At 42.8% G+C, this 22,740-nt stretch overlaps 3 protein-coding genes across 5 annotated transcripts in view; 2 read left to right on the top strand and 1 right to left on the bottom strand.

The window, feature by feature from the left end:
* Positions 1-1,949, bottom strand: part of cpne4b (copine IVb) — a 21,065-nt gene extending 19,116 nt beyond the window's left edge. The window contains exon 1 of the mRNA XM_031854294.1: positions 1,632-1,949. The gene's annotated coding sequence lies outside the window, so the exon portion shown is untranslated. The remainder of the gene's footprint in view (positions 1-1,631) is intronic.
* A 1,162-nt stretch (positions 1,950-3,111) lies between these two features.
* dync1li1 (dynein, cytoplasmic 1, light intermediate chain 1) lies at positions 3,112-11,534 on the top strand. Of its 2 annotated transcripts, XM_031854295.1 has the most exons (14): positions 3,112-3,328; positions 3,579-3,652; positions 4,986-5,102; positions 5,211-5,441; positions 5,699-5,853; positions 6,056-6,149; positions 6,832-6,967; positions 7,057-7,168; positions 7,423-7,482; positions 7,624-7,668; positions 7,776-7,863; positions 7,969-8,091; positions 8,285-8,302; positions 10,116-11,534. In XM_031854295.1, exons 1-14 carry the CDS (start codon positions 3,225-3,227, stop codon positions 10,232-10,234), a joined length of 1,476 nt encoding a protein of 491 aa, XP_031710155.1. In that variant the 5' UTR covers positions 3,112-3,224; the 3' UTR covers positions 10,235-11,534. The 2 variants fall into 2 exon arrangements, with proteins under 2 accessions (XP_031710155.1, XP_031710156.1); XM_031854296.1 differs by lacking the exon at positions 8,285-8,302 and having other exon boundaries at positions 3,113-3,328.
* Positions 11,535-13,532: 1,998 nt separating this feature from the next.
* LOC116387320 (catenin beta-1-like) lies at positions 13,533-21,147 on the top strand. Of its 2 annotated transcripts, none has more exons than XM_031854292.1 (17): positions 13,533-13,673; positions 14,679-14,728; positions 15,311-15,520; positions 15,626-15,876; positions 15,995-16,233; positions 16,962-17,163; positions 17,282-17,426; positions 17,551-17,654; positions 17,869-18,003; positions 18,120-18,323; positions 18,458-18,616; positions 18,711-18,830; positions 18,962-19,112; positions 19,200-19,321; positions 19,477-19,537; positions 19,877-20,072; positions 20,165-21,147. In XM_031854292.1, exons 2-16 carry the CDS (start codon positions 14,716-14,718, stop codon positions 20,065-20,067), a joined length of 2,307 nt encoding a protein of 768 aa, XP_031710152.1. In that variant the 5' UTR covers positions 13,533-13,673; positions 14,679-14,715; the 3' UTR covers positions 20,068-20,072; positions 20,165-21,147. The 2 variants fall into 2 exon arrangements, with proteins under 2 accessions (XP_031710152.1, XP_031710153.1); XM_031854293.1 differs by lacking the exon at positions 13,533-13,673 and adding an exon at positions 13,746-13,995.
* Positions 21,148-22,740: the final 1,593 nt, after the last annotated feature.

Below are 22,740 nucleotides of genomic sequence, written 5' to 3'. Positions count from 1 at the left end.
GTGTGTGTGTGTGTGTGTGTGTGTGTGTGTGTGTGTGTGTGTGTGTGCGAGAAGCAGCAGATGCTTGTCTGTTCGGGTGACAGCAAATGACATTGATAAGTGACGGAGGATGTGAACAATTTCTACAGCTACTGTAATCTGGGAGAGCTGTGTGCCGGATCTGCCATTACAGTAAAGCAAAGGATCAGCTGTCACATGTGTTGCACATTGCCAGAGGTGACAATGAATTTTCAAATCACACTTCGTCACAGGATCTTGCAATAGCTTTGTGATGAGAAAGGGTGTTTTGGAAAGCTGACAACTGTTTTATTTTACATATTTACTGTAATACAAATCAAATGCATTGGTAAGGAAGGATTAAGTATTTTGGTGTTTTCCCCTGATTTGTTCAAAAATATAAACGTATTGAATAACAGGGCATTTTTCAAATGTTTGAGAAGAAATATGGCTGCAGAAAATTGCAAATTTTTCACTGCATTACTGTTGATACAATCACCAGCATAAACATGCAAATTTCAGATTGAAAGGCTGAACGATTTTTGTAACAAAGTGTTTTGTGTGCTCTGAAATTTGTGTGTAAATCAAAATAATACCCAAACAAAAACCAGAATAGTAATGATTGATTGGTGGGCGGTGTAAGATGTCTAAAAGTCATTCGAAGGATCCTCACTGTCAGCTTCTCTACTCTGTGACAATCAATCATGCCTTGGAGCTTGATTGCCATGACCCTGGCCTAGACTGTGCGTATTTGTGCAAATGCGTATATGTGTGTGTGACCATTCACCTTTGTGTGTGCACGTGTTTAGATCGACTGTGACATTAATGATTCATCCGAAGGAGGGTCTATAACATTAAATTACTGTAATGCTCGGTCACATATTGAATATCAGACAAAGGGGAGTAACATCACCATCAAGACACAACACGGGCAGCAAAGGCTAAAGAACTATATGTGGCATGTTATGCAAACCCTATATGGGATATTAATCATGACAGTCGACACCAACATGCTCAGCTGAAAGAGTGCACAGAGGAAAGGCGGCTGGGAGTGAGAAAAGACAGAGTATAGTATCAGAAGTGAAGCAGTCATGGTGTTGCGAACTCGCAGTGTTATTAGAGCTGACACAGAGAGAGAAGCAATGAGAGTGAGGGAGACAGAGGTTGTGCGAGGGGGGATTAGAGGGATGGAGTGAGAGAAGGAACTGGAGAAAGGAAGGCAAGTGAGAGTGAATGAAGCAGAGAGGCAGGAGGAAAAGATAGTCAGAGAATAAAGCAGGGCTTATCTTGTTTTGTAGCTCTCCAGCAAAGATAAATTAAAGCAGAGGCTTTTCAAGAGTAGCCTACAAGGTATTTTACAGTATTTTCCCAAAGAAAGAATCTCTCAAGTCACTATTAGAATAATTAGAATGCTGTTGCCTGATACCTTGTAAAAATTATAGTTTTAAGGTTTATTTTAATCTACATTAGAATTTTCCTAAAAAAATCCACAAAGTCTCACAAGCTGTTAAACAATAAATATGACATATCGGGCTATAAACGTCTGATGTCATTATATATGAAATCTCATGCAGCGGGTGAGACATGCACTATCCGGGCTGCCTGCTCCTATCTCCTGCAGAGAGAAAACTCACCTCAACGACCTGGAGAAAAGATACGAGCAGAGCCGAAGAACTTCACTGCCGTTTAGCCTACTTGACAATCACGGATGCCTCACCGCCTCCGGACCCATCTCCTTCTCCTCACTCTTTTGTCTATATGTTCTCCTCAGTCCCCCTATACACTGCAGAGCTCGGCCGGTTTTGCCGCTGACAGCCAGAGAGCTGCTTTCTAATTCCCACAGGGCGAGCACGGTGAGGATGCACTCCGCGCGCCTGGGTTTACTGTGGGTAAAAGATGAAGAGGAGGAGGAGGACGGTGCGCCACTTAACTAGAGTTTGTAATCCGCTGGCTCCATCGGGGGCCGCAGAGAGCGCACCGTACCCAGGGAACAGCGGCCTCGGAGCACAGTGCATCAGCGCCATCTCGTGGTTGTTGCGGCAAACGGACACGTGTAAAACTGATTTTCCGGTTCTCAGCTTTGATTGGCTGCGATGTGCTTCAGCGGTTTTATAATAGGCGATGACCGCACACCTGAGACCACTTGGTACTTATTAAAGTGCACGCTGTGCCCACCAGATTCATTGGTTCAGATCAAGTTAACTCGTCTGAACGTAGTGTAGGAAGCTTTTTTTCTGCTGTAATTAAAAATGATAGGTTCTCTCAGTGCTATTTTTTAATGATATTGTTGGTTTTGTCATTACTAGTTTCATTTATATTGGTTTCTAATTGTTTTGCTGATTCAATTTGTTGGCTACTTTTTTATCATCAGATTATCACCCACAAGGGTTATATGCAAATATCGATTGATTGATCTTCAATCTGTGCTGAACATGCACTGACTTCTGATACTCTCAAAACTAAATTATAGTACTTAACTGCAAAACTACGCCTACTTTAGATTTTCAACATGGCTGCATTACTTTGGATTGAATAATTTATTTTATTTGTGTTATTGTCTAAACCTGTTGTAAAATCACTGGTGCTCTTAATTTCAATTTTTAATATAGTCTATGCATAATAGTCAATTTGAAGTGCATCCAATTCCTACATGGTATTACAGCTTTGTCTCAATCCTGAAGGCTTAGGCCCGTTGCCATATTCTCCAAGCATTGATTTATGAGGCAGCGATTTTAAGAGGATATTTAGTCTGAAACGGATTTGTGCGGCTCCTTTTGAAAGCCCATTTATCCTGATTTATTCTGATAAATCGGCCGGGACAAGCATAGGCACACTGTGGCAAAACTATTTTTATAATTGACATAAAATCCTGGGCTTCATACCAACACACTGTTGTGTTCATGCGTATATATCCAGTCCCAATTTACACAAACATTAGCCTATAATGTTAATAATATATTAATTCCCCCCTTAGCCTATTTATCACAGATTTATTTTAGATAAATGAATAATGTACTGTGGACTCTCTTCCTGTAGATAACTTGTTGTGGGGGGTCGGTCCAGGTCTGTCACTTTGCGGGTGAGATCATTTTATGTCTGGAGCAAAGGACCCCAGCTTTGTGCGGACGGACCACGCCCCGGCCCCGGCGAGCGGTGCACCAGGCTAGGGTTAGCGCACAACGGCTACATCCGGGCACTCTGCTCGATATACAACAAGCCCTGCGAAGATGGCGACTTCAGGGAGGAGTGCATTATTATCCTCCGCCTCAACTGGATCTAAGAGCACACTGGAGAACTCCAACCCAGAGGAGGATGACGGACAGGACTTATGGTGGGCGATACGTTATTTAAGACGGGTTATTATGAGCAGGGTTTGTGGGCGAGCAGGGGTCCATTGTGCTGGGGATGAGGATGGTTTTGACAGCTAGCGTGCTAACGAGGCTAGCTTAGCATCAGCACCAGATTGTACTGGTGACACCGCAGCACCTAGCTCGCTAAAGCTACTCGCTGTCAGTCGTTGTGTGTTAATCAATGGAGAAGCTTTGTTTTGCCGTGTTGTAACGGTACTGTTGTGTCTGCAGGTCCACCATCCTGAGTGAAGTGTCAACCCATTCAAGATCTAAGCTACCGTCGGGGAAAAATGTCCTGGTCATGGGTGGGTATCTGTGAATGTCTGCAGTCTCCTGTGCTAGCCAATGAGCATCTTTAGCTTTGTCTCATCCGGCTAGACTTAATTCTGCTCCATAGCAAAGCTAGCTTGCTGTGGACTGATGGTGCTTTTGTGTTCAAACCCTGGTAGCGGGTGCGTCGCCTAGCAGAGAGAGACAGGTGTTTTTGTTCTGCCTGCACACGCGCGCGCACACACACACACTCCCCCATCATCTTATGAGAGAGAATCGGGCCCCTTTGAAACACTGCAAGTCATTCTAGCATCCAGTGATGCATCCAGTGATGCTAGTAGCAGCTAGGTGGAGATGATGCTGAGGGGATCAGACGCACCATCAGCCTGTGTGTGTGTGTGTGTGTGTGTGTGTGTGTGTTTTGAATGAGGCCACGGGGCTTTATGACCGAAGCATGAGAGGCTGCATCCCCGTCTCGCTCTGTCCTCGTGTCCACACACACAAACACACGCTACACATCCGCCTGGGATAATCTGCAGCCGGCTGCCCATTCCAGCTAATCAGCGATTTGGTTGCCGTCGTGTGGCTTTACAGCCATTTGTCTGTTTTGCAATCCATGTCAACATCAGCGAGCTCTGCTTCATGATGCTAGAGTCCTCCTGTCGACATGATATGGCCCAGTGTAAGGATTGATGCAGCCTTGACCTTTACTACATACACAGTAACAATAACAATGTCATGCTGCCAGCGTTGAGGTTAGTAATGATGGCAGGACAAATGCAGCTACAGTCCCTTGTTAAAATATAAATATAAATATAGATAGATAGATGATATTAGGCTGTTTGAGCCATCATGAAAGCAGAAAACTCTCCATAATGAAGCAGTGTGGCTCTAGTCAAGTGGATTGTTTACAGTATATATATGCTACACGTGTTCAGTTCTCAAGCGATGAGTTGATTAATCAAATAGGTTATTGACAGAAAATAATCCTGCAAATATTTTGCTAATTAATTAATCGTATAAAAATGAATGGGAAATTGTCACTATTTTCAGGCGTTTTGTTAACCTAGTGATAAATTAATCAAGAAAGTAATGTGCAGATTAATCGCCAATGAAAATATTCTTTAGTTGCAGCCCTATAATTTTGCAATTGTGTGCAATGCTAATTATGGATGGTGTTTGGTGCACACTACATCCTTTCTCTTTACCCTGCAGTATGTTTCTAGTACAGCTCAGAGCATGATAGTGGCAGCAGGATGCATGAACAAAGGGTACACCTTCAGCACTGGTGTGGTGTGTTGGCTTCAGCTAACCATCGTTTCTCTATGACTCATTATTCTGTTTTGTACTGATTTTGTGTGTGTTTAGGTGAGGTGGGTTCGGGGAAGACCGCCTTGGTTGCAAAGATGCAGGGGGTTGAAGAGTTCATGAAAGGGCGTGGCCTGGAATACCTCTACTTCAGTGTCTATGATGACGACATTGATGGTAACCAGCAGTGGCTTGCAGTTCATTGACCAATAAATGTCTGAAGTCCGTCACCGAGTACGTCTGAAGTAATGTATTTATATTGATGTGTCCTGTGTGTGTGTTTAGACCACACTAGGTGTAACGCCTGGGTGTTAGACGGAGACCTTTACCACAAAGGTCTGCAGGGAGTAGCCGTGCCAGTGGACTCGATCGGCAACACGTTGCTGCTGATAACGGTTGACATGTCGCGGCCGTGGAATGCTCTGGACTCTCTCCAGAAGTGGGCGGCCGTTGCTAGGGAACACATCGACAAACTCCGGGTCGCCCCAGAAACACTGCGGGAGCTGGAGCACAGACGTGAGTCACACTGACAGCAGTCGGGCTGACCGATAAATTTGAAAACAAAGTGTATATATATCCGTGTTTCCTCACTGAAATGCTCCTAACAGTATGGAAAGACTTGAAAGAGGAGCCTCTTCATCAAAGCCTTCGTTAAAAGTTTTTCATTGGACCGCTAACTCTTCAAGAGTTTTGTCCCAGTTATGACAACGATATGCCACATGTTTAAAGTTCTAACCCACGTTAATGTTGTGTTTTTTTGTGTGTGTGTGTAGTTGTAAAACAGTTCCAGGAGTACACAGAGCCAGGAAGCGGAGAGGATGGCACCCCACAGAGGAGGAGTGATGAGGAGGAGAGTGTGCTGCTGCCGTTAGGAGACAACACACTCACACACAACCTGGGAATACCAGTGGTGGTAGTCTGCACCAAGGTACACACTCGCTTACTCACTGCTGGCTATGAAACATATCTTACTTTCACCGTAAAATCCTAATTGGACTCTGTGTGCTGCACATTATTGTGGGATTAATGAAACCTGTGTGGAAATGTTCAATAATTTCCAAACACATTGGACCTTGTATATCTACGTACACACATTCACCTGTCTCTGTCCCCTACTTATCTGACCTCAGTGTGACGCCATCAGCACGTTGGAGAAGGAGCACGACTACAGAGACGAACACCTGGACCTCATCCAGTCTCACATCAGACGTTTCTGTCTGCAGTGTATCCTTCACTGAACATTTCTGCTGTGAGCCAATAAGTGCAAAAGTTTATAGTGTCGGGGGGGGAAACAAAATGAAACTATTGGTCTCGCAACAGTCCACGCAGGGGTTTTAATGGGGCTGTTGATCAATACCGCAGACTTTCCCCGTCAGATGCTGAAATACGAGGCCTTCATTCACATTTTGGTCTGTATTCTCCTCACGTCCAACTGCTCAGAGATGAAGGATGGCGATACAACTGAGTGACTCACACTACAAGGTGTTTTTGTTTTAACGCCAACGGCAAAGTTCCCAGCAGTATTGTTATTGCAGTACTTTGACCATAGTCAGCTGTATCTGAAACATTGTTGATATTGCTTTGTTGCAAAGAGAATTCCATAAAAGCCATGCAGTAGATTACCTAGTACTGCATGAAATAGTTTGTTTTTCAGAGTCTCCAGTCCATGCTGAATGAAAGCGGTATTCGATTTTCAAGTGTTATTGTGTTTTAAATGAGCCAAGATTACACAGCGCCTTCGTTCTTTAATCTTTTGTGTACTGCTCGCAATTAGTCTGAGCTAGAATGTGTATTTCTGTAGTGCTACTGTTGTTAAGAGATGTAGGTTTTCTGTCTCTGTGCTGTTAGTTTTTGCTCCTGTATTTAGAAATGGTGGTGTTCAAAATATCCTTGACAGCCTTGTCAGACGGGGCATCTCTGGTTTACACATCAGTGAAGGAGATGAAAAACCTGGACATCCTGTACAAATATCTGGTCCACCGACTCTATGGCTTTCCCTTCCACTGCCCGGCACAAGTGGTGGAAAGAGATGCCGTCTTCATGTAAGCCTTTTGTGTATGTGTTTGTATATGTACTAGGACTGTGGGGCCACCTGTATTTGGTTTGTAACCCTTCCTCTGCCCTCTCTCAGTCCATCAGGTTGGGACAATGAGAAGAAGATTGCCATTCTTCACGAGAACTTCCAGACAGTAAAAGCAGACGACAGCTTCGAGGAAGTAATAGTCAAACCGCCAGTCAGAAAGGTACAGCTCCTACTAAAAACAGCGAAATTTGAAAGATCCTCTCAGGCAAGCGAAGCTTACAGCGCAACAGATTGATTACCGCTGTAATAGTATGTATCATTACCTTCTGCATAATTTTCACAGCCAATGCGCCAAGCAAGTTCCCTGCAACAATCATGAAAGTATTATCCAATCTAGTTTAATCGATGTTGTAGAGCTATAAGGAAGGACTGGTATTTTCTTTTAACTCTTTATTTGTTCTTGCTTGTCACCAGATTGTACATGAAAAGGAGATTCAGGCAGAAGATGACCAAGTGTTTCTGGTAAAACTCCAGGTCAGAAAGCATTTCGGTTGTGTTAATGCCAGTTGTTCAGCTGCTTGTCTGTACTCAATAAATAAAATCTCACTTGAGGGTCCTGATATGTTAATTAAATACTAATTGGAGTGAGTGTGCATATTGTGCTCTAATTTGCAGTCGCTGCTCGCCAAACAGCCCGCTGTGACCGCAGGGCGACCAGTGGTGAGTGCTCCTTTTTTTTTTTTCTTCTTCTCTAGTTTTGGCTCATAAGATAAAGGAAAGCTCCCTCCGATGTCCATATGTGTGAAACAATCTGTTGTCGTTCACAGGACACCACCAGTCGAGCACCCACCGGCTCACCCAGGACGAGTAATCGCTCCGCAGCGGCCAATGTAGCAAACGCAATGCCACAGTCGGGTGCGTCATGCATTTCATCACTGCTCTGTGTGTGTGTGTGTGTGTGTGTGTGTGTGTGTGTGTGTGTGTGTGTTGTGTTTGAACTCTGGTCTCTGTATGCTGCAGGTCAGACCAGTGAAGGTGTTTTGGCCAACTTCTTCAATAGTCTACTGACAAAGAAAGCTGGTACAGGGGGGCCCGGGACGCCAGGTGGCGGTAACAACACTCCAGGAACAGTACGCAAGTCAGGTGAGAATACACACCAGGCTGTTGAAATAGCACTGGTGTTGTTGGACAGAGAAAAAGTGCTCATTTATTTATTTGTTTATCATTCAGCATTATCGTTTGATGCCATTTTCAGTTACCTCTCATTACTTAGCTTCTTTTTGGTTTCATCTGCCATCCTTCATTTTCTCTTTAACTCTCCTGTCCTCTGCTCCAGACATGAACACAACACATGGTAAAGAAAATCATAAAAGGGTCTTGAGTCTAAGCAAACACCCATCGTCTTTATGCCCGTCTGTAGCACTGTGTGACTGTCTTTTCATTCCTAACTGTGTTGTGTAATCTCACTGTTAACATCACTCGTAATGTGTGTGTGTGTGCACTAGTCAGAGGATGTTGGCCACGTTAAGGTGTGTGTGAGAGAGATATTCCTCCTTTATTATTGCTTGTGTATGCCATCGTTCATTCTCAGAAGCATCCCTATATTTCCTTTGACCCTTTCGCTCTTTCCATGAGCCTCCAACTTTCTGCAGCAACCGAGGAGGAACATTGCCAGGCTCAAGCTTCCTGTATCACCCATGTACTTCTTTTACAAAAACACATGGACTTTACTGTAGGCTGTAAATTATGTTAAAGGGAAACTTTGCAGATTTTCAACTGTCTTTGTCTCGTAGCATTGTGGGTGGTATGTGCAAATGAACCGCCGCCGCCCGAAGCTCCCCGCTCACCCACTGGCAATAGTCCGCAAAATGACGCCGAACATCCTTCATTTGGACATACCACCCACATCGCAACGATACAAAGAAGGTTGAAAATCGCCACAGTTTCCCTTTTTAACTTGTTTATTGAGATTACTAGATTATGTGAAAGTCAGAAACTTCTGACAACTGAAATTTTGGTTCATGAGATGATCCTATGGCTAATGAATTACTTTTGCATTTTAAAACCAACGAAACACAATTGTTTCCGTTATTTTTTTTTTGTAACAGAATAGCTGTTTTAATTTCATATTAGTGGCAACATCCAGAACTACGTAAAAAATCAGAGCTGCACTCTTTTCTTTTCCCGAATTTGGTCGGGGCGGGGAAAAGTGCCAGTCATGACAGTAATGACACAATTGCAACCCTAATGTTTCTCCTCCTAGTGCCCTGTCACCATTGTGATCCTTTACACTTTTCTGTTGGCATGCTGCATTGCATTTCTCATCACTAACATCTGCCACAGACATTGCACATGATTCTAACTAAGACTGGGCGATAAGAGAAAAATATATAGCTTGATACTTTTCAACATATTAGCCATAATGTTAGAATCTATACCCAATATTCTCTGTGAAATGATGTAAGGTTTTCAGTTGAAACCATATTTTTTATAAACTAACTATCAGACATGCTCAATATTACAGTAAATATGTCTTCCACTTTGGTCTGTTTCAAACTAGGCAACTACAAGAAACGAGTACAGTAGATCACATTTGTACTACCGTATGAAACGTACAGCTGAAAAAAATTGCAGGCCTTTCATAACATTTGACTCTTGCATTAATAGACAAATTTAAAGGAATGTTTGACATATTTTTAGTGCAATAAGAACTGTTTGCGCAAGATGAGGTAGAATATGATCTCATTTGTATTATTACAATATAAAATCAACTTCATTGCAATGAATTTGGATGTAAACAATTATTTCATACTATCTAAACATCATATAAATTACATAAATAAACTATTTATAAAAACTAATCCAATTGATGAGGTGAAGTCAAACTATTTTACCACCTCCCCATCACAGTATGCAATCGTCTGTCCGTTATCGTACTGGCCTTGCACCTCAGATTGCTGAAACTAGTCGAGTCTTCTGAAATGATAGTAGATTAGAAAAATAGCCTAATTAACAACACTGAATCAATATTTCACCCAGGTCTTATTTTAACCATGCGTAATTGCTTTTGTGCTTATTGCATTGTGACTTAACCACTCAATACTGTGTCTAAAATGTTGGCTGTGAAATAGCACCAATTCGTATGCGTCTACCCACACTTGATGCAGGTTCGAAGCTGGGCCTGAGCGACGTACAGGCAGAGCTGGACCGCATATCCAGCAGGGAGACTGACTCGGACTTGCCCAATGCCAACGACACCCCTGCCGCCGACGGCCAGGACACATGAAGACCAACACACTTCACCCTGCTCTCCTTCTCCCCACCCCACCTCAGTCACCTTCCACCTCTGTTGTTCTTCCTCCCTCCGCTCCATTACAGAGATGCGGGGAGAAAGAGGGATGTAGGCACACAACTTTCCCCCTCCATCGTCTTTCACTTGCTCCTCAAGGAGAATAACTCACTCTATCTTCCCCAAACCGCTTTTCCAGCACCTTGTTCTCCTTTCCCTCCTCTCTCCTCTCCACCTGGCTGTTGCGCTGAGGGCGAGCATTTGTCACTGTTACATACAAGACTGTCTGTTACATGAGAGTAAATGGGTATGGGCGGGGGGACCAGTTGGGCTGCGGAGGTCGGGATGAGAGGAAGTGAGAGGTGGGTTGAAAGAGATTGATTGCAGGAATGAATAAGATGGTACAGTTGGTGTTTTTACTGTAGGAACTGCTGAAGGGTGCATGTTGAAGAAACTGCATTTTGGTTTATCATAGGGATAATTGTGTGTTTAATGTATGTGGGGCAAGTCACACTTGGCCAGAGGAAGAGACTGAGAACAACAACAACAAAAATGCCTGAAACAAAATTGCAAACAGTCATGTTTTTTAAGATAAAGGGACGTACATACCAGTATTTGTGTGTGAATGTGTGTATGTGACAGTGAGTGACTGTTTGTGTGTGTGTGTGTGTGTGAGAGAGAGAGAGAGATGGAGAGAAGGAAAGGAAGTCATTCAACCTAGACCTGTATGTCGAGAGATTTTGGGCTGTTTGCATTACAACCAAAAGGCAAAAACATTACTATGCTCTTACACTACAAGCTCTTAAAACAGTGCATACACTATTATTACAGCAGCACCGTCAAGCCAAACATGACAACAACAAAATAAATACTTCAGATCAAAGTTCAAACTCAAGCATTAGTCCTGTGTAGAGGGTACCCAGGTCCATCATGCCAACCCAATTCTACGATTGGCCAAACTTCCCCTCGTGGTAGATACTGCTCAAACCTGTAGATAACAGACAGTGCACTGAAAAGGGAGGGGGTGGTAGAGGGTAGGTGGGGTAGCTGAGCTTTACTTGTACAGAAAGAAGCACTAGTGATTCAGTTCCATAGTTACTGCGGGCAGGGTGGCGGTAGTGGGCGGTGGTGGTGGTGGTGGGCGGGCAAGGGAGTCAGAACAATGGAGGGTCACACCAAGAATGTACAGTCATTGTCTCGCTGATTGGTCCTGTTATTTCAGAGCTCTGTGTTGGCGTTTGTATAATCAGATCTGTTAATCAGTCAAATAAAAGGTGTATTTATTCGGATTCATCCACCTGGCTTCTCTTTGTTTTTATTTTACCAGTCATTCCTCTTCTCCTCACGCTGAATGCAATGTTATATTTTGTGATGGGGAACTGTTAGAAAGGGTTGATTTGTATTATTTATTTTCAGTATATTTACACAATCCTCCAGTGTCTTGTATCAGAATAATTCCTCTTGATATCTTTATAAGAATACTGGTTATGTACAGCTCACTTCAATGTGTCAGTATTTTAATGAGCTCTAAGCAGATAAATATGATATATTTCCGAGTATTATCATTAGAAGACTGGAAATAAACTTGCATGACTGATTGCAAGGAATAACTTTTGCCTGAAAGATAAAAATATGTGTTAGTGTTTGCATTGCCAGGAGATGTTGGACTGTCTAATTTTCTGATGGTGTCTTGCAGACATACAGTCGTGCTTTCTATCATCTTTTGTGTTTACTCTGCAGCCTTTGTTGGGACTTGGGTAAATGAAATAGACTTGCTCCTCTCTCTGCCACAGCTGGAGACAGTGGATGAGCTTAATTTAGTTTTATCCTGAGGGTTTGATGTTGATCCCACATACTCACAAAAGAAGCAGAAACTAATGAAAATCCGTAAGCACTCGCTGAAATAAATGTCATCACGTCACACTTCTATTCGCTCTGGTGGCATGTGGTCTGTGTTATTTCTCTTACTCACTGATGTTATTCATACCCCTTGCAGGCGAGTGACTGAATATTTTTATCAGCCTACTACACATTTCTGTCACTGTTTGAATGATATAAATAGAAAATATTCCAACTGATTGTGATATAACATAAATGATCGTAACTTTCCTTTTCTATTTCATGCGGTATCACTGATACTGATATGCTTCCCTACGACACTTTGGACTGTGACCTGTTCTACTCCATGGCACGCATCAGGCACATGCACATGCGCTCTGTGTGACACTTTCTCTTTTGTTCGTTTTGATTTAATATCAACAAATTATCCTTTCATATAGCTATACAAATATTTCAAAACAAGTTTTCCTGTTGGTTCTGTGTACTTAATGAAGCTGAAGTAGATGCACAAGATGCACGCTATTCATTTAAGTGCACTGATTTTACACAGTCATGTGCATTGCAATTTCATTACAACTAGTCTGTGAATAAGTGCCCAAAATGGAGATGCATAAATAAGCAATTTTATACAATTTCAAGAATAAACATAGGCAATGTGTTTTACTCTTTTAAAGCCACCTGTAGCCTACATATACCCAAGTATGTTTATGTTTTACTGTCTGCCTTTGATCAGTTAGTGATAGATTGAAGTTTTGCAGTTCATGTCACCACAAAAGCAATTATAGAGACAAAGGATCAAATGCCATTCAATCCACAGCAGAGTATCATGTTATTGTGGCCATTGCAGGTCTTTCCCCGCCCCCGACAATCAATGATTAGTTTTTAAGATATGCTCTTTGTGTTTAATGGATTGGATTATGGCTTTCTATCGAAAACTGAGATTCAATCATCGTATTTTACAACTTCCTATCTGGTTTAACCTTGTGGTCTATATGTGATTGTTCCTCTCCATTTAACCACTGCAGTTTATCATGTAAAATGAGTCCTTTGGTTTAACTGTGAAGTAAAAGTATGAGAAACGTGGATGATGGTTGACAAGCACCTTTCATGTTTTAATTGAATAAGATATATGGATGAATGATATAGCCCTGGTAGGGAAAATGTTAATTAACTCCATCTTTCATATCACAGCAGCTCATGAATCACATTCCATTCCAATGAATGCTCCTCGCCCTCCCCTATCACACATCTTTCATTTACGAGATTCAAAATTGTAAAAACTGAAAAAGGCTGACTTCCTTTTACCATTACATGATATCAATATCTGCCAACAGCTGTAAAATATCAGTTTCTATGCTAAAACTTTTAGTTAAAATGGCGCTCTATTTTTCTGAGTGCGGCAGAATATTGTATTTTTTCGCCCCCTCGCCATCTTAACGTGCGATCGCACAGGCGGAAGCAACATATTCGGCGGAGCAACAGCGGGTGTGGTTCGGACTTCTACGGGTGGTTCACCTAGCAGCCCTTTTCCTATTTCCAGCCAAGAGAAAGGACAAAAATTCCCCAAAAAGAACCACGGAGGAGCCGCTTGACTCTGGTAAAGACACTATGTTTTCTACAGCTATTATATAACGTATTCACCGCGCATCAATGTTTGCCTCACCAAAGAAAATCATCTTTGACCAGGGAGGGGGCTCCGGTGGGGTTTTCTGATTTGGCTGGCAGCACAGCAGGTTTTGTACGGTGGCGCTTTGGATCTACTTTTCATACGTCCTGGTTAGCTAAGCTAATCAAACCAGAACTAAAAAAATTGGAGGGTTCGCTTGAAAGTCACGATTTGTGTAATGAAGCGATTTGTAACGACGATGACTTAGAATATCGGTTGCTTCTAGTGACAAGTCGGTACAATTTATGCTTTTGTGAGTGAAGCCCTAAACTGTGTTTGTTTATGTTAGCTAGCTAGCTAACTAGCGGTTAGCTACGCGCATTAGCTTAGCGAGCTCTCAAGGTAAACTAGCCAACCTGTTAGCTATAGCATTGGTGGCCAATACACGCTAGCGCTCCTGTCTTGAATCATATGTCCTTTTTAAAATGTGTTTATTGGTTGATGTAACCTGTACAGTTAGATGGGGTTTTAGTTTTGATTATGTAGCTTGCTCCGCTCCCTACTGAGACACCCCACGAGAGGAGGAGTCATGGAAGTGGTTGCGGGTAGTTTCTCTCGTTGGAAACCCAAGCTGCGAGGTCGGAACTTGGCCGTGGTAGTAGGGGGAGGGGGAGAAATATGCCTTTGATGTTCTTTGCCGCTGAATGGTGAATTGTGTTCGTGCTGGCCTGGAAATACCCACCACTTTGCTCTCTCGGCTGGAGGTGGAGGCTCGGCATTTCCCCTCCTTAGCTATACGTTAGCAAGACAAACAAGCGTCTGAATCACAGGGAGCTGGTACAGGTAACGCTAGCGCGGAAGACAGCGGACTTATTATTGAGACCACGTAGGAGAAAACGCATAAACATTACGATTAGGTTTGGCTCTAGCAAACAAGAACTCAAGGTTGTGAGTTGTCTCGTTTTCCCACTGTGCACTTGTTTCCTTTTTTCGCAGACATATCTGCTGTGCGGGCTGAGGGCAGGCAAGAACAATGGCTACCCAGTGTAAGTATGAAAAACTTCCACATAAAGTATTTCCATGTTGATGTGAACAGAGCCCGTTAACACTTTATTTTGTATGTACATAATAGTTTACACAAGAGCGCCTCTAGATAATTACATTAAATACCGTAAACCTTGTGGAAGTTGGAAAAATGGGAGCTAGGCGAGCACATGTCACAGTATCCCAAGAAATTTATATCGTGTTGAGTTGCATCTGAGCTTCTACTCCAAGATAAAACTTGGGAATTAAAAGAGGAATTCGATTTTTACATACTTTTAATTACGATCAGTACCTGAGGGCATCGGGCATGGAGGAGCTCAAGCTTTTTCTTTGCTTGTTGTTCCCTTTTTTTTTTCCTGTTTGCCTCAACAGAAATAGTGTAAACTAACCTCCTTTAATTCATACAACTCCTAGTTGCAATAACTCAAGATTACAAATGTTAAATTACCTACAAAATTACTAAAACCTTTCACACTACTAAAAAAAAGTATTTGAATAAAACGGGAAACTAAGTCAAAGTGAGGTAAAGATGACCCTTACTCAGTCATACCCTGTGTTTCACCTAATTTCTCCCTTTTGTGTAGCTGATCTGATGGAGTTGGACATGGCAATGGGAGACAGCAAGGCTGCAGTGAGCCAGTGGCAGCAGCAGTCCTACCTGGATTCAGGCATTCAGTCTGGAGTAACTACCACAGCACCATCTCTGAGTGGCAAGGGAAACCCTGATGCTGAGGAGGATGATCCATCTCTCTATGACTGGGAGTTCAACCCGCCCTTCACTCCTGAGCCTACAGGTATACGAGACACTGCATATATCATGATAGCTGCTACGGCATAAATGGTATAAATCTATGATTGACATTGTCATGATATTCATCGCCATCTCGTGTTGCTTTCAGACATGGAGGGCTATGCCATGACCCGGGCACAGCGTGTGCGTGCTGCCATGTTCCCAGAGACCTTGGAGGAGGGCATCCAGATCCCACCTACCCAGCTGGATGCTGCCCACCCCACAGCAGTGCAGCGCCTGGCAGAGCCCTCTCAGATGTTGAAGCATGCTGTGGTCAACCTCATTAACTATCAAGATGATGCCGAGCTGGCCACTCGTGCCATCCCTGAGCTTACCAAACTGCTCAATGATGAGGACCAGGTATGTGTCCCAAGGAGTGAATCATCACATGAAAACACTCAAAAAGGCGAAATGGTGCCTGCTGTGTTACATCCCGTTCTAAAACATGCACCCCTAACAATAATCCTCTCTGTCCTAGGTTGTCGTGAATAAAGCTGCTGTAATGGTGCATCAGTTGTCAAAGAAGGAGGCGTCGCGTCACGCCCTGATGCGCTCCCCGCAAATGGTTTCGGCCGTTGTTCGTGCCATGCAGAACACCGGTGATGTGGAGACGGCTCGCTGCTCTGCTGGCACCTTGCACAACCTTTCCCACCATCGTGAGGGGCTCCTTGCAATCTTCAAGTCCGGAGGCATTCCTGCCCTGGTTAAGATGCTCGGGTAAGAAACTGGAGGAGTTGTGGTGCTCTTCACAGCATACGTGCCTTATCAGTGTCCACACATCCAAATAGTCTATAACTAGCAACAGAAATGAAGGCTGAAAACAGTTTAAAAAAAAAAAAAAACCAATGTGCTCTGCTGCAACAGCTAAGAGCCGATCAATCATGATTAAGCACACAATGAGTCGAGTGCAAAAGAAGACAAACGGTTTTAAAGGTATAGCTTTCACTAAGCATTAGTCTGATTCACCAACATCAGCTCAACTAACTAACTAGAGCAAGTAGACTAACAATGTGAAATCTAAGCTGACTCATCACTTTGCTTGGATGTGAGAAAATCACTGTCAAGTAGTGGCTACCCTCTAAAATAACTTGCTCAAAATCATCACCCACCAGCTACATTCTCAAAGAATACTCTCCAGCGTGACCCATTTGAAGCTGTTAAAATGTCCTCCGTTCTAACTTTTCTCTTTGTAATCCCCATGAAATGCCAGCACATGCAGCCACAACACTGAGTTGGCTGGCAAGTTCCAACTTGTTGGATGTCACATGTGTGTGTGTTTGAATTTGCACCTGGGATCCTATTACCACACTTCAAATGGAGGATGGATCAGTTGCTTGACTGTGGGTGGTAAAAGCCCGATTTTTAGAAGACTACAAAAATGTTGTCTGTATGGTAATCTATTTTTTTTTTTATTTTTTTTTTATTTTTTTTTTTTTTCTCCCCAGCTCGCCGGTGGACAGTGTGTTGTTCTACGCCATCACCACGCTGCACAATCTGTTGTTGCACCAGGAAGGGGCAAAGATGGCGGTGCGCCTGGCTGGAGGACTCCAGAAGATGGTGGCCCTGTTGTCTAACACCAATGTCAAGTTTCTGGCAATCACTACTGACTGCCTGCAGATCCTTGCATATGGAAACCAAGAAAGCAAGGTATTTGAAGATAAACATAGTCGTTCGTTCATTCTATTCGGGTTCAGATGCCCCTGACGTGTCTGCTGACTGACAGCGGTTTGTAGCACATCTAAACATAAACCTGTATGTGTTTTAGCTGATCATTCTGGCCAGTGGTGGTCCTCAGGCCCTGGTCAACATCATGAGGACCTTCACATATGAGAAACTGCTGTGGACCACAAGCAGAGTGCTCAAGGTGCTCTCTGTTTGCTCAAGCAACAAGCCTGCTATCGTAGAGGCTGGTATGTACAGAAAATGGAAACCATACAATGAAAAAGACATGAATGTCCTGGTCTACATTTTCTGATTGTGGTTTGCTACTATGGTGAAATTTTCCTGATGTAATTTGTTTGTTTGTGTGTGTAGGAGGCATGCAGGCCTTGGGGCTTCACCTGACAGACCCAAGCCAGCGTCTGGTCCAGAACTGCCTCTGGACTCTGAGGAATCTTTCAGATGCTGCAACTAAACAGGTACAACACACTCTGTAGTCACAAATGCTAATGTGCATTCAGTATGTATGTACAGAATGACAGGGGCCTCTAGTTGGACAGTTAGTCCATGCATAGAATTCCATTGAATATAAAGTATTAGATAAAACAAAATGCTAAATCATTTAGGATGTATTCATTCCTCACCCGTCATTTATTTTGTTTTGTCCCGTCCAACCTGTCCTCTGCTCTCCAGGAGGGAATGGAGGGTCTTCTGGGAACCCTGGTCCAGCTGCTGGGCAGTGATGACATCAATGTAGTGACATGTGCTGCTGGCATCCTCTCCAACCTGACCTGCAACAACTATAGTAACAAACTCATGGTCTGCCAGGTGCGTATTATCCACACATTAGGCCGTAACTATGCATGTCTGTGGGGTGTAGACTGTTTATTCTTTGTCTTATTTTACTAACATGCATTCCACTGACTGATCCTATGACATGCTAGGTTGGAGGCATTGAGGCTCTGGTGCGAACCGTGCTTAGGGCCGGCGACAGAGAAGACATCACAGAGCCCGCCGTCTGTGCCCTGCGTCACCTGACCTCCCGCCACCAGGATGCCGAGATGGCCCAGAATGCTGTGCGCCTTCATTACGGCCTGCCTGTGGTGGTCAAACTACTGCACCCTCCGTCCCACTGGCCACTAATCAAGGTCACTAGCCATCTCACTTTCTCTGCACCTACACATTCTTTTAGATAAACATTTCATATCCTGACATCAGTTATTGACATGATTTAATTCCAGCTAACTAATATAGATTTACCCCCCCCCCCCCCCAAATCTAGGCTACAGTTGGTCTGATCCGCAACCTGGCTCTTTGCCCAGCCAACCACAGCGCTCTGCGGGAGCAGGGGGCCATCCCCCGACTGGTCCAACTGCTCGTCAGGGCTCACCAGGACACCCAGAGGCGCACCAGCATGGGAGGCAACCAGCAGCAGTTTGTGGTGTGTAACCAAGCCAACAACCCTTTAAGCTTTTTTTTATTTGAACATTTAGAGTTTTTACATATTTGACTTCCGTCTCTCCCACTCCCAACAGGAGGGTGTGCGTATGGAGGAAATAGTGGAAGGCTGCACAGGAGCTCTGCACATCCTGGCCCGGGACGTCCACAACAGAATTGTCATCAGAGGGCTCAACACCATTCCACTCTTTGTCCAGGTGAAACATTAACCCCAGTCTTACTACAGACAAATGCAAACATTTCTGATTTACTTTTCAGCTACATGCATGTCAACAACTCTGTTTTGCCTTTTATCAAACATCTAATCTTTCTCTCTGCTTGTCTGTAGTTGCTGTATTCTCCAGTGGAGAACATCCAGCGTGTGGCAGCAGGCGTTCTGTGTGAACTGGCTCAGGACAAGGAAGCTGCTGAGGCGATTGAAGCTGAAGGAGCCACCGCACCCCTTACTGAGCTGCTGCACTCCCGTAACGAGGGCGTTGGTGAGTATACGTGCACACATTTTTGATTGTCTGTGTGCTTGTGTGGACTACGTGTTAACTTGTGTGGCTCTGTGTTGCCTCCTGTAGCGACCTATGCTGCAGCTGTCCTGTTCCGCATGTCTGAGGACAAACCCCAGGACTACAAGAAACGTCTGTCAGTGGAGCTGACCAGCTCTTTGTTCAGAACTGAGCCCATGGCCTGGAACGAGGTACACGCATGTGTATAAATGCACACACGCAAATGTATAAACTCAACAATATCAGTATTTTATAGCAAACACTATATACATTTTGTAAGATCTGCACTCGCCTACACAAGCTGCCTTGTGTCAGACTTTACTCATGACTCTTTTGCCTTTTATAGACCGGAGACCTGGGACTGGATATGGGAGCTCAGGGAGACCCCCTGGCTTACAGGCAGGATGGTAAGTGCCTGTATTATCTTTAATGAAATCCCCTCTCGGTTTCTTGTTTCATCATCCTTTTGCTTGATGTCTTTTGATATTGATTGAATAATATGTTATAGTATTGAATGTTGTGTGAGTTGCAAAATTATTTCTGCATAGCAGCTTTAGTCTCTTTTCAACCCACAACTTCATAAAAGTCCCAAATATTTCATGGAATATGAAACTTAATTATACCTCATCTTGTCTCCGATATGTTGTTTAATGCCACCCAGCGATGACCGCTGATCACTCGGCATTTGTTTAGAATACAACAACATGTATCCGTTTCACTAATTTAACCGTTTTTTGTCTTTCCAGATGGAGCCTACCGGGCCTACCCAGCAGCCTACGGCCAGGACTCTCTTTTGGACCCCATGATGGAAGGTACTGACTACCATACTGACACTCTGCCCGACCTGGGCCACCACACTGATCCGTTGCCAGACCTTGGCCACTCCCAGGACCTGATGGACAGCAACCAGCTGGCCTGGTTTGACACAGACCTGTAGGATTGGTAAGACAGACGTCCAGAGAAAACGTAACTTGCACTATTTGATATAAACAGCAGCACACTAATTACAAACTGTGTCCTGTGCTCTTTTGCAGTTGAATTCGGATAGAACCTCCATTGTGATTGACCCGTATTGTCTGACGCAGCATTAGGATTGGCCTGGAGAGTGGTTGAAGGTAAAGAGAGGAATAAGAGGTCATGGAAAGTGCCACACACAAGAAGAAAAAAAGAAGATGGTTTCCATTGGAATGTTAAAGCAAGTTGAAGTGGGAGGAAAAGAAGGGGTTAAAGTATCAGAGTGGAGTCACACAATGGAGCAGGTTACCTATATGGATGAGTGCACATGAGATGGTTCTTAAAAGTTTGAAACACATGTTTTAGCCTTGCCTGTATTCTTATCAGTTCTTTGTTTCTATTTTTCTTATTCTATTTTTTTATTTCCTTTTTGTATTACTCATTCTCTGTTATGGTACTGACCCAGCTTGCCTTCGCACTAGCCATCTTCATTTTCTCTTCAATGCTAATCATTTGTAATTTTTTTCTTTTTTTTTTTAAACGTATATTACATGTAGTGTTAAGTTATAGTGATATTATACTATGTTCCTTTGGTTTTTGGCCGAATGTGTAGAACACTAATAATCAGTTGAAATGTACTCTGAATTAAAGTGTAACATTGTGTAGTTTTTTTTTTTTTTTTTTTTTTTTTTTTTGTTTTGTTTTTTATAATCTCAAAAATGGAGAATTATGCATTCTTAATATGTGCTTGTTTAAGCATAAAATATGTCAGTGTCACAAATGTTCTAAAGAGGGAGATGGGAAAAATTGAGGGTGGGTTTGGGGATAAATCTAGAGACAAGTGTTTTATATACAGTATCACTGGTAGGTTAACAACTATTTTGTATGCTATCATTGGATGTCTGATAGAAAAGTCTTTAACGCTATCATTGGTGGTCACATAAAACCCAGTTTTATGTGCTATCAAGGGTAGCTAGGTTGATGAACCAGTTGTAGTCCTGCTGTGCTTATTTTGGAGACGAGGTTATGACACGGCTGATCAATAAAATGGCATTTTATTTCATATAGTCTGCCCTGTGTCTTCTGTCCTTCCATGTGATGATGTGATTGTGTTTTTATGCTTTTACAAGTATGAAGGGGAAATTAATCTTGACATGCATTCAACCAATCAAAATTCAACTATTTCTTAGTATGCCAAGTTAAAATAGTTGCCACTCAACTTAAAGTCATTCTCTTCTCAATCAAATATTAGTAAAGCAGAACGAGGGAACATCCAATAAATGGAGGATTTCAGCAAAATGTTATAATACCAAAACATGTTGAGCAGCTTGGTGAGCTGAAAGAAAACAGCCTGAATTTCAAATAGGAAGTTCAATATGCCTAAAGGCAAACTCTGGAGGCTAGTTAAGACATTTGATTCATTATCGTTTCACCTCCAGTCAAAAGACATTTGTATATAGACTGTTCTGGTTGTGAAGTAAGGAAAACGGCAAATATGACTCAGACAAGCAGCCTGAAGGTACCTGATGTGTTTAAAGGATGGAGAGCACATTTTAAATCACCACCCAAAAGCTTTTCCGAACTCTGAAGGCGCTTTCACATTCGTTCAAGGTAAAATAACTGGTGGGCAATTACAATAATATACCCCTGATACAAGTGGAGATTAAATGAAATATTCAGCTTGCTACAACTCCAGACGGTAAGGAGCAAGAGTCATGGCTACACAGCTTCAACGATATTATCAGTGTTTGTATAAGAGTTGAGACGTGCTCAAGAAAAAGTTTGAAGTGGTTTATGAGAGCAACTCAAGGAGAAAAGGATGGAAGTTAATTTCATGCCATCGTGGAAGTTGTGATTTGACTGAGAGTGTCACTTATTGCAATAGCAAGAAGAAGAGCTTTCTTTTGAGTGAAGGGATATTCTTTTTTCCCTTAAAATATTTTAACTTTTCAATTAAGAGTTCGCCGGTATGTTAGATATATATATAAAACATAGTCTGTTTCAGTTACATGTCCATTACATGTCCCTAAAAAGGTTTAACACAAAAACATACAAAAAGGACCTTAAAGTGCAGATTCTCATGGCTTCTTTGGGAGGAATCCTTCATTGCAGGCCTTTATGCAAAGTGTGTATTCCATGTTAATGAGGTCTTTTCATGAGAGAACGAGGTCTGCCTTCTCAGGTAGGGTTGTTGTGCATGATAATAGCTCTTGTCCAATGTGTCCCCCGGATGTTCAATAGTGTTGTGATTGTAACTGTATTTGATTCATATATCTACAGATTTAAATGACACATAGTGGGCCAACCTTCATACCAGCAGAATTCAATGAATTATAACAGCCTTAACTCCATGGATGTTCTGATGACTGCATGAAATAGGAACAGAGAAGAATATTTCTTAAATAACTATTTTCTCTCTTTAGTCATGTAATAAGTCATATTAGTTTGAATGTACTGAAATAATACTAAATAATAGTGTTAATATCAGTAAAGGAGGTGGAACTTATACACAAATCAAATTCTTTAGATAATAGTTACATTGGCCTCCAAAAAAGTAGAAACTATACTTGCATAGTTGAAGACTTTTGGTCAGTGGTCCACTGGCCCCGCCCCAATATTTACACCTCATTAAAGTAACAAAAGGTCCCCATTAAGC

Source organism: Anarrhichthys ocellatus, unplaced genomic scaffold (genome assembly GCF_004355925.1).
Source record: "Anarrhichthys ocellatus isolate YVR2014 unplaced genomic scaffold, GSC_Weel_1.0 scaffold14, whole genome shotgun sequence".
Lineage (NCBI taxonomy): Eukaryota > Metazoa > Chordata > Actinopteri > Perciformes > Anarhichadidae > Anarrhichthys > Anarrhichthys ocellatus.
Note: the sequence above shows the minus strand (reverse complement) of the source record. Positions and strands in the feature narration are given on the sequence as shown.